General features: G+C 25.4%; 1 protein-coding gene across 1 annotated transcript in view; it reads left to right on the top strand.

The window, feature by feature from the left end:
• The window catches only part of LOC126551093 (uncharacterized), a 79,272-nt gene extending 71,285 nt beyond the window's left edge, over window positions 1-7,987 (top strand). The window contains exons 11-12 of the mRNA XM_050203860.1: window positions 7,445-7,615; window positions 7,756-7,987. Coding sequence (XP_050059817.1) covers window positions 7,445-7,615; window positions 7,756-7,784 — 200 coding nt within the window. The 3' untranslated portion in view covers window positions 7,785-7,987. The remainder of the gene's footprint in view (window positions 1-7,444; window positions 7,616-7,755) is intronic.
• The last annotated feature ends 4,686 nt before the right edge of the window (window positions 7,988-12,673 follow it).

Consider the following 12,673-nt stretch of genomic DNA (forward strand, 5'->3'; position numbering starts at 1 on the left):
CAATGAACTAAAATTCTTTTGGAGAAATAAGTTCTTTAAATTTTACGCCAAAAAAATACAATTCAATAAAATGAGTAAATATAATTCTTTCGTACACATATTCACGAACTATACGATAAACAGTTCAACAAACAGTAAGAGAATTAATAGCGGTTACTAATGATGTAATAATTATCCCTGTATTTCTTTTTAACATTTAAATTCCTATTTGTTTTAAACGTTTTTTTTTTATTATTAAATATTCTATAAATGTATTAACTGTATTTTATTATTAATAAAAATGTATTACCTAGATCACATTTTTAATAATTGATAAATCATAAGTATTGAGTTATTACACTTATCAATTAATTACTTACCTATATATATTCACAGATGTTAATGGTAAGCTCAAAATATTATATTATTCTAATTCACCTAATTTAAAATCAATATTCTGATCATATTAAGTACCTACAACCTACATTTAAAAGAAAATGTTTGGTCAACTATGAAAGAATAAAGTTAAGGTTAGGTTAACCTAACCAAACCTAAACCTATCACAAACCGTCTCTGATTTAATTATCAAACAATCAATTAATATATAATTATAACAATATTAAATGTTTATTTAACTTTTTATTTACAATTATTCTTCGATATTTTTAGACTGTAAAAGTAAGATTAAATATTTCATATTAAATATTTTTTAACCTTATCAGTAAATGTTGATTAATGATGAAAATATAAATAAATGACGATTAAATAAACATGAATATATAGCTAATTATTAACATCAAGGCTTTTTTTATTTGTAAGAATATTATATTTTAAATTGCAATAAAAAATTTAATGATACCTACTGTTAAAAACTATCATTTATTTTAAATTTTATAATTGATTTGCAATATTTTATATAAAATGAACTAAATAAAAATGTAAAGAATAACTTATTTTTAAAACTATTAAATCTTATGAAATTTCAAACATGAGATATTAGTTCAAATAATATGCTCAACTATTGTGAGATAAAAATTAATAATCTTAACCAAACTTTATTATAAAAGTAAAAATACATTAATGTGTATTATAAACATTATAATTCATAATAATACTGGCTTATTGTGTTTGTATTACCATTACATTTTTTAATAAACAGATGGTATAATTGAAAAATATTATGATGGTTAGTATATGATTATTATTTACGAGTTTACAACACAGTTTACAGTCTGATATTATAGTTATAAAAATAAAATGTCTTTAATTTTAGTCTATAATATATTAAAAACCCGGGATATAGTATTACGAAATTAAAAAATATTGTTCTTTATAAATTTATTTTAAACCCACATATTAGTTTTATACAAAGATTATAATTTTAACTGTTCTGTGATTTATTCTAAGAATATATTTGAAATATAAAAAAATATTTTACTGTTAAAATAAAACAGCAATCATATAAACTCATCTTGAGTTAATACTCGTATTAAATTTAAACTTTATTCTTAACTCAAGATAAATTTCGATCATTTTGTTCAACAGCATTTTATGCACTTAATTATTTTAACGAGTTATTTCTAAAAAAAATAATGGTTTAAATTAATTATAAATCATATTTAAGATGGTTTAATCAAATTAATACATATTTCTGTGTACTTTATTTGTATACACATTAGGATCAATTTAAAGGGATTGACAAGAAAAATCTTATATTTAAAAATAGAAATTGTTTTAATAAACTATTTTCCGAAAGATAAAACTTGGAAAAAACATCTTTGTCCTTATTACTAGATGAGTAATTAATTATTCTTATTATAAATTTATTATAAGATACAAAATTTATAAATTAAAATACAAAATAAAATTCAATAATTTCTGGTAGAAAATATTACATAATAATATTATATATTATAAATTTATGAATATATAGTACTATACTGTTTGAATTAATTTATTATAGAATTTAATGCATACAAAAATTTCACAATAACAATGAAAATAAGTAAGAAAATTATTATAAATTATCTATAACTTTAATTAATTATTGAATTTTATTAAGTTCAACTTATTGATTATCAAATATCTGACTACGTTTTTACTGCACATTTGTATAGTTTTCAGTAACAAACTAATTTAAGCAAACAAGTTTACTCATTTACACATATTGTAACAATTTTAAGTCCATACAAATCGATACATTGATATATTGAAATTCTTTTACTTTTTATAACAAAATATTAATCATACCGTTTTATTACATTAAATAATTAAGTATTCAAAATGTAAATTATAATTTTTAAATTTTGTTTCGATAAAAATTAAATTTTAAAAACAATTATTATCGCAAAAATGTAATCTTTATAAAATGTATTATCAAAACAAAAAATTTATTTGTACATAACACCTTTTTGCCTTATTCTGTACCTAGTTGATCCTAATATAGAAGGTAATGTTAACAATTTAAATTTAAAATACAACTTAAGAATTAAGATTTAGAATTTATTAAAAATCATAAGTTGTATAGCAATAAATTCAATAATGTACTTCTTTTTTTATTTTATAGAATATACATTAGAAAATTTAAATGGTAATTTATTTTTATAATTTTAAATACAAAATAAATTATGGTAGTTTAATTAATATTAATTGTCATTTACTTCTAAGACTTAGAGTCTAAGTAGACACTAACGTAGTTGCCATGAAAAGTGTAAATTGATTAAATGGAATAAATATCTAAAAAGTGGGTACCAGTTATATGTATAATAGGTTACCTTATAAAGTGGATCACTATTGTGGATGTATTTATTTTTTTATTGTATACAAAAAATTATTCTGAATGGTGATGGACTATCAGTCTATAAAATCACTAAATATATTTCATGTTATATTTTAGATTCTGAGCGAAAAAATGAATGTATTGTCGTATTGATTTTGTAATGAAAATGTGTGGGGTACTAGAAATGTTTTCTATTTTAGAAGTGGTTTCTGGTAATAAATCGGATCAAGTAGGTTGAGTCAAGAGTAAAAATTCACAACACTTTTCTTAGTAAACCAGGGATTTTATCGTTGATTCGGTTTTCAACAAAAATAATTTCTTTATTGATTACTACTTTACTTATTTTATGGTAAAGTGGTATTGACTCAAAAGTTTATAACACTTATGTAATAAGTATGGGAAATATATATTTTATATTATCATAACAATTAAATACTACTAATAATATAATAAATACAATGTTTTTGAAAAAAATTTAATAATATTAATAGTAAAATTAATTAATTTAATAGCAACATCAATATGAAAATATAATATGATGAAATATATAATATACTTATTAATTATTACGATAAGCTGATGATCGTCTACGCTCAAAATCTTCTTTCGTATACAATTATATATCATTGAATTCAAAACACATCCAATTCAGGTACTCATTTGCTATCTACTAAGCAGCAGAGCGGTTTACTCATTATTCAACTCATTTACTCAACTTCTTTTAATTCACCATCTTTTTGACCAAGCATAAAATTGATAATTTTATAATTTTTTTACGTAATTAAATTAATAAACCAATACTCATTATTTACATGTGTGTATTTAATTCTATAAACAATTATTTATTCAAATTCATAAATATGTATTTATTATTTATTAATTATAAAAAAAATACAAATTGTCGTTAACAAAAAAATAATAAATACTAATAGATAAGTTTTACTAAAAAAAGAAAATACTAAAAATACCTACTACCTAATAAAATTGTAAATATTTTTTTAGAGATGGCAAAGATATACTTTGATCATGAAATATCCATAATTGAACGCGAAAGGAACAAAAGTATGTACTTTTAGTTACTTATATAACCGAATTAATGAAAATTTCCTAGAGTTAAGAATCAGTTGACTTGAAGGCTACATAATAGTAGCGGATGAACTGTTTCGACAAAAACTATAACACAACAATTGTGCACACGATTTCGTAATCAAAATATTAAACTGCGGACATCAAATCAATAAAAATCATATTGATTTGGGGACACAAATATTTCTTTTTAACATCTTTTCAAGACTTAGAACAAGCTACAAAAATATAAAATAATAATTGATAGGTGGGATCATTTATGTCTTGTAAAAGGGCAATCGATTTTTTTTATTTTTTTTACTGAGGGTACATTTCATTAATATTTAATAAAGACAAAATAAATTTACACAAGCACAAGTAAAATTATATCCAGTGGCCCCTAAACTCTAACGCCAAGAGCTGACACTTCCACCTTTTTTCGGCGAGTGGGGGTCCATGAGTACCCAAAAAAACTTTTTGTGTAAGTTATCACCGCCTTTTTTTATTATTATTATTTAAAAAAATTGATACTAATAGGTAAAAATGTTTTACGCTTTTAATCCCTACAAATTGTAACCCAACAAAATACAATTTCATACCTGGAATCACCTACATACTTAAATTCATGCATTTTTTAGATTCTGAACGAAGTGATGAATGTATTGATTTTACAATGGTGTGTGTTTTTTTTTTTTTTTTGTTTTTGTGTCTGTGTACAGCATAACTAGTCGAAATAATGCTCCAATTTTAAACTATGGGGGTGGTTTCCGATGTAAAAGTGAATATCCTTGGTGCATTATAGAGGTAAAAAGTTAACATTTTCCAACAGTTTTCAAAAAAATCGAGAAAAACAAAAAAAAAATGACGGAAAAACGGCAATTTTTACGCAAAACCAGTTTTCGACCAAATCGATTTTTTTTTATGGTTGTAATTCAAAAACTAATCACTGAAAATACTTGAAATTTTCACCAAATGTTAATGTCAGTAGTATCCGTATATAGTTAAATTTTCAAAAAAATTTGACTTTTTTTGAGTTATTTATAGACCACTGAAATTTTCGATTTTTTTGAGAAATATTTTTTAAAGTGTCGATAAAAAATTTTTGGATGACCAAAAAGTTTTGAAAATTTAATACAAGGTTCCTTATGAGTTGTTTTTAATGTAGCTAAAAAAAATTAAAAATCGTTAGTCACATTTTTTTTTTATAATCGCTTTTAGTTCAAATTTTTACGAAATCTGTCGAAAACGCGAAAATTTGCAAGTAATTTTGAAGTTGAAAAATCATAAAATTTTTTTCTTTTATAACTAAGTTTTGAAAATTTGGTACAAGGTTCTCCATCCAACGACCCGGCAGGGTCGCGCTAAGTATAAAAAAAAAACGCCTTAAAATGAACGCATCGGCAATCACAACGCGCGACAACTGCCGGGTATAATTACAGGAAGCATCTGAAATCACGAAAAAAAATAGTTGACAATGCATACCTAATTTCTTGTACAATAATTTAGTTTGACAATGCACCAATCTTATTGGAAATGTTCCGTAGAAGTGCATGCTGCACTTTTTAATCCGATCTGAACATTATAAATGGAGTTATAGCCAAATATATTATGAATTTTTATGGCAAAAAAAGAAAATGTTTTTCGATAATATTCCCTGCGGCCCGCATGAAGTTCCCCGCCCACTGAGGAGATACACACACACACTTACCGTACGCGCGTGCTTTGTCACAGCGCTTGCGGTGGCGGTGTTTTCAGGAAAAAAAATAATTAAAAACTTAAATGTTTGATATATAATAATACATATAATATGACATTATAATATTTAATAATAATGATTACAACAACAACAATAATAATAATAACATAAAAAAAATTAGTGATATCCCAACAAAAACACTACGCCAAACTCCGTGTAAAAAAACGCTCAGTATAAAAAAAATCCACCTCAAAAGTTGTGATATCATTTTATAGCTATGTATTTAAACTATATAGGAATAGATATATTATTATAATTTATGTTAAAATTCATTGCTTATAAATTGAACTTAGCTGGTGACTTTAAAATTATAACACTTAATTAGTAATTTATAACAATTAATTTATATAACACTTAATTAGTATCACTCATTTTCAAAGATAACATGTATACTCAATACGAAATGAATTCTCATGAGTTTTAAATAATGTCACCAGCTACGTTCAATTTATAAGCAATGAATTTTAACATAAATTATAATAATATATCTATTCCTATATAGTTTAAATACATAGCTATAAAATGATATCACAACTTTTTGAGGTGGATTTTTTTTATACTGAGCGTTTTTTTACACGGAGTTTGGCGTAGTGTTTTTGTTGGGATACATTTTTCTTCAAATATCTGTAAAAAAACTCTACCGGATTCAGACAAAAAATTTTTATGAGTGTTTGAAATTTAAATTTTTACAAAAACCGCACTAAATAACGGTTTAGCCTCAAACGATTTTTGATATTTGTTATAATTCAAAAAGTATAAGTCGTAGATACTTGAAAATTTTACCAGTTATTTAGATCGGCATTTTATTTACTTGATTTAATTTTCAAAATACTTTGAGTTTTTTTGAGCTATTTATAGACAACTGAAATTTTCAATTTTTCTGAAAAATTTTTTTTGAAGGGTCGATAAAATGTTTTTGGCCCTATCAAAATACTTAAAAATTTTAAACAAAGTTCCTCATATTTTATTCTTAAAGTAATTAAAAAATTATTAGAATACATAGGCACAATTTTTTTTTATTAGCATTTGAAGTTCAAATATTGACAAAAATTCGTCAAAACCATGAATATTTGCAAATTATTTTGTAGGTATATTTCATAAAAATTTTTGTATAAGTAGCTAAGAGTTGAAAATTTAATACAAGGTTTTTCATAAGTTTAGCTTACAATTATTATAAAAGAACTTAATTTTGTTGTATTCAGGCCATTAAAACATAAACCACCTTTTTCACCAACCACTAGAAATTATATCCTAGGCTGACAAATCATCTTCGTTCAGAATCGTTTTTCGTATACAATGATAACTATCATTGGATTCAAATTTAACACTCCTATAATATATAATAATGATCCATACGGCACCTAATGTACAGCAGAGCGGTACTCACTTGCCCGCTTTTTTTTATTTAAAAAGCAATTATTGACACAAATTAAATGTATTTCTTAATTGTTTCATACTCTATTTTAATGAAGAACATAAATTCTTAATAAATAATATGGAATCTTATACAATCCTTGTATAACATTATAGATTTAGTTAAATTATCATATATAGCACACATTAAATATACCTTTAATTAACAGTGAGTATCGAAGTTAATAAATAGATCCTGCAATAGTCCCATCTGAAAACACAGTTTGTCAAGACGTTAATTACGTATGTTCGTGGTGGCTATTTTCTGAATATTTCTCTCGAACCATTAAATTATTTTATTTCCACGACCTTGCTATTGCGGATTTGATTTGATTTATTCATAAAAAAAACACCTAATAAACAGCTACATTTTTATAAATTATTTTATGTGTTAACTTAACGCAAATAACGAGACCATTAAATTTAATAGTAACTTTTATTTTTGTTTTTAGGTAATGATTATTATACTAAAGGTGCAGGCAAATGGTGCTTTGGAAAATTTCAGAAAAATGAACCACAAATCAATGCATCCGATACAAGTGGTGCTAGTAGTACAAGTGATGCAAGTGGTAAAAGTGGTACAAGTGATATAAGTGGTGAAAGTGGTACAATTGAAACAATAGGTAGGTACTGAAATTATCTAGTAACCTAGTACAGTTGTAAGTACCATAATAAATGGCAGAATCTAGTTAATTATTTATTGTAATTTTATTTAAGATAATTAACTTTTGATCATATGTTTTTCAAAATATATATTTCACAGCACCAGCAACGATTGATTTACTTCTGTAAAGCAACTGAAAACTACTATAAGTACATAAGTTGTATGTTCCAACAGTAAACCATTACTTTTAAAACTGGGGTATTTATTATATTATTTTTATCATAATCGAAAATATTATTATAATATTCTAAATACCATAAAATGTTAGATCACACGATTGTTATTATCCATATAAAAAAATAAATAAGTTTTAAATTAATGTTACAAATAATACTTGTTTTACTTTATGTTTTTTTTACTTTTAAATAAACTAACCTATTTTAAATATTTAACTAAAATTTGTTAACAATAAGACATCATTTGAAATGAAAACATCAAATAATGAACTTTATTTATAAGAAGAATACTGTTATGGATAAGTTAAATATGAATTTTTACATTGAATAATTTTTTACATACTTAAGTTTTTGTAATCGACGGTATTCTCACTTTCTTACTAGTAAAAAACACGTCATTATTAAAATATATATAGTTTAAATAACAGATAAATAGTAAATACAAATACAAATACAAATAAGTATAGTCTATTCGCCATAAGTTGACCCACTTCCGCGCATGCATACTGAGCCGCCAGAACGTTCAGACCCCCCGGTCGGAGATTGGCGGTCTGTGATTGGTTGGTGGTGTTCGGAAATCGACAATGTTCGGTGCAGTAGTCAATAGGAGCGGTGGGGACGACACTACTAGCGCTCCGAAGACGCGGTGGCGTGCGCGGCCGTGACCGATTTTCATCGAGCGAGTGGGTCAACTTACGGCAAATTGACTATAATAGACAAAAAATTATCAATTCAACACAAATTATTCCGTTACGTCTGGCCACACTGGCGCTACCTGGCATAATAATAGTAGACGTAGACACAAATTATGCGCATGTTTCATATTCTAACCTAACCTTAAAATATATAGGCACCTCCCAAAACAGTCATCCAATAGATAAATACTACAGCTATTTCTTTTAATATAATTCATTGTTTTAGGTTTTAGGAATGGGGCGTAATAGAGATAAAAGTCAACGTACCAATTATATAATAATTATAAATGACGGAAAATACTGAACACTAAAGCATAAAAATCGTGTAATTTTAAATATTAAAAATTTTATATCATGTTATCAAGGCCCCATGAAAGTTAGGTTAGGTATCTAACCTTACCTAACCTAACCCCCCCCCCGCAAAGTTAGATAATAATTTATTTATTTATTTATTTATTTATAATAATTAAACGGAAAGAGTCATTAAACAAATGGTTAAATACAGCAATAAGTGCCAATAACAGAGATTACAATTAAATATAAATTGTGTACGGTATACATTGAGAAATATACAAAATACAAATTAATATAAATAATAATAACGAAACTATTCATTTAAGATTCAAAATATCATAAAAGAAACATGGGTCCGACAATATAAAAATAAACTTAACTAGTGAAAATTAAAAGTTAAACTATAACCAACAAACATCAACTGATTAGCAGGACAATTTTATTATATAATTTTTGTCAGAATGAACAGAATAAAAAAGTTCAGAATTTCTGGTATTAAAGGAATGAATTTTAAAGCTGATCAAATATAGTAAATCAGGACAATCATTCAAGCTAGAAATCAGTTTATTTCTATTTTGAGACTAGCTGTAATCGTCTGATTTTAAGCGGAATAAAACTTACATTATTTAAAATATTGTTAATATTATTGTAAAAAAATAATTGGGTTCTTGATTAAATTAAAACGCATAACCTTACATTTTTTTATATTTAAAAACGTATCATTACTTTTACTCCAACTGTGTAAGTTGTTTAGATCTGTTTTTAAATCAGTAGCATCATGATTATCTTTTATTATTTTTAAGAACATTAGTATCAATAGCAAAAATAAATAAAATTTCAGACTTTTTAATAACATCTGATTTTATTTGATTATACTTCCGATGTCTTAATTTTTTTTTATAAAATAAAATATTATTCACGCATGTAACATAACGAAATAACCCATTTTATGCCCATCGGTAAAAATGGTTATATTATTATTAAGCAATAAAAAATAGTAAAAAAATACAAATAAGAATATAACGAGATCGTATATTATTTTCATTATCAATCATTGACAATGAGTCACTCATAATAAATATTTATGAAACAAAATACAACAGTCAAATAATTGTGAAACGTACGAGCGATCTGAAACATAATATCGTCGAAAGTATACAATAAGTTATTAATTTAAAATTATTGTTATTTGATGGTGATCAATGATCATATTATATAATTATAATTACATAAAATAATCAATTATATATTTAATTTTAATTTTTGTACCTGTAGCGTGCCACGTATGAGCAACGGTAGAGATGTAGTATAAAGTAGATTAGCTAATAAAATAAAGACTGATGAAATATTTTTTTAAGTATTTTATTTTTACGAAAATATTCTATGTTCAAATAATTAAATAAATTAAACTCTAAAAAATATTCCAAAAAGGTATTTTCTAGGTCCAAAAGGTACAATTATTGAACTGGGTGACGTAAAGGTGCTCGCTCTAATTCTGGTGAATCAAGTCTGAAATGTGCCTATTCTGGGCATTTATATATCATCCAGGGACTCCCGCGGTACCTGCAGATCCCTGCTGGTCAGTGGCACGTGCAAAATTCGCCTTCCCACGCTCTGCGTCAATTATATATAGATGATTTCCTGTTAAGTCATAAGTGTGCGTCAACTATATATCTATAATATACAGTAGCCTGTAGTTCCGACAAACATTAATTCTTATCATACACACCCGTGGTCCACAAATACAATTACACAAAAAACCAAAATTTATAATCTGTAACCTTGTAATTTTTAACCTACTATCGCCTACTACCTATCGTGTATTAAGTGTGTACTGTACAGACCTATAATATGTGATCCACAACAAATCGTTGCTACTTTTTCTTCTACAATACAATTATTGAACATGGTTATACCCATTCATTATGGTGTGTATTCAAATTATGTTCGTGAGACCATTACAGATAAGATAGGTAGGTGTTATCTTTTACCTTATTTTATATATTATTAAAGGTACACACCGCACAACGAAATAGCAATAACGGTAACATTTGAAGTTCTCATATCGGGAGACGGTATTCTTTGCTCATTTTATTACTTGTATTTTACGCCACGAATTGGTACATGTAAGTACGTATGTAATTTGCACCAAAATAAAAAAATATTACATGTATTTTGAGCCACATATATAAGTTAATTTTGGTAGGTAATTTGCACCACGAAAGAAAACGAAATTGAAAATGTAATTTTCGCGTAATCATATCAATTTATTTGTAAATATAAATTTTTTGTACAAATTGTATACTAACAATTTGTTTTACTAAGTCCAATGGCACTTATGATCTTTATTATCAGTTTTTTTTTATACTCAACTTGTTTATTAGCAAGTTATGAAATTAAATTTATTTATTTTCAATGATAAAATTTTTATATTTTTGTATTTCAAATTTATTATTATTATTATTATTTTATTGGCTGCAGTCTCTTGAAAAATTTTAGAATTTTATATATATTTCAATCTTAAAGGAAAAAAGAAAATTCTCAATTTACAAACATTGAACTTATACCAATTTATAATGACTTAAAAATAAAATATAAATATAAAGTATGGAATTGTATTTAAATATTTGTTTCTTCAATAATATATCTTTAACTCATCACTTTATGAGATATAAAATAGGGGATGGGTACGAGTCTTTCCTCCAAGAAATGGTAATGTATAGTATAGTACGCAACATGAAAACGTGCGGATGATCACTGCAGGCCCAGTGGCCTTTTAGCGTTGGTAGTTTCTAAACTGCTCAAGTGTATATAGAACCGCTGTCACGCTGCGGTCATCCACACGTTTTCGTGTCGAGTACTAAAGTTATTTATTATGTATATTTTTTACTTACCTTTCGAACATGATCATCAGATGTACCTATCATAATTGTTGTAGTGGATATTAAATAGTTAGAAGAGAAAAAGTTTTATTGAAATATTATAATAGACAAATCGAAAGATAGAGTTAACAGAAAATTACATTTTTTACATTTATAAAAATGAACAGTAGTTTTGAACATTTACTAAGAATGTGTTAGGTAAGTAAATAAGCGTCCTGTTGATTGTCATACCTAGTATATTTTATAAATGTTAGTATGTTACCTTTGTACCTAAATTTACAGATGGCGGCATTAATCATTTGTATATTGACATGTTATATGTACTATTATTATAATAATTTGTTTTTATACAGCTTCAAAGATTAATAAATTTCTTAACTCTAAAAATAATTTTATCAATAATAGTTACCTTATGTAAATTAATATTTGTGTAGTTGAATAAATAATATTCCATTTATTTTTTTTATCTTCTTTATCTTAAATCTAAATATAACCTAATTAACAATAAATATCTTTTGTTAATTATTGTTTGTGTAGCTGTACCGGATGATATATTTGTTTAATATTCTTAAATTTAAATAATGATAAATAAAAATGTATATATCACTACAGTTGTAGTTTGCAAATGTAGAGTTTAATTTCATAATAATCAAAACGTAATTTTAGAAAACTTCATAATCCACATTTCAATGGTGCGAAGTCAATTATGTGATTTTCGAAGATCAAAATGCCGTGATCATTCAAACACCGCAGAACGTTTATGTCAACAATTTTCCGAAAACCAATTGTCCAGCAAAATAGCTAAGAATACCTAATAAATAAATTATTAGAAACCCCTGTGCATAACATTTATTTCATATAAAATTATAAGGGGCTGTGTGGTGCAGTGGTCACACAAGTTGGCCACGACGCGCGCAGTAACCAATTCGAACCCGGCTCAGTGCAAAAAATATTCTGCAGAATTTTCGGT

The sequence above is a fragment of the Aphis gossypii genome, chromosome 3 (genome assembly GCF_020184175.1).
Source record: "Aphis gossypii isolate Hap1 chromosome 3, ASM2018417v2, whole genome shotgun sequence".
NCBI classification, from domain to species: domain Eukaryota; kingdom Metazoa; phylum Arthropoda; class Insecta; order Hemiptera; family Aphididae; genus Aphis; species Aphis gossypii.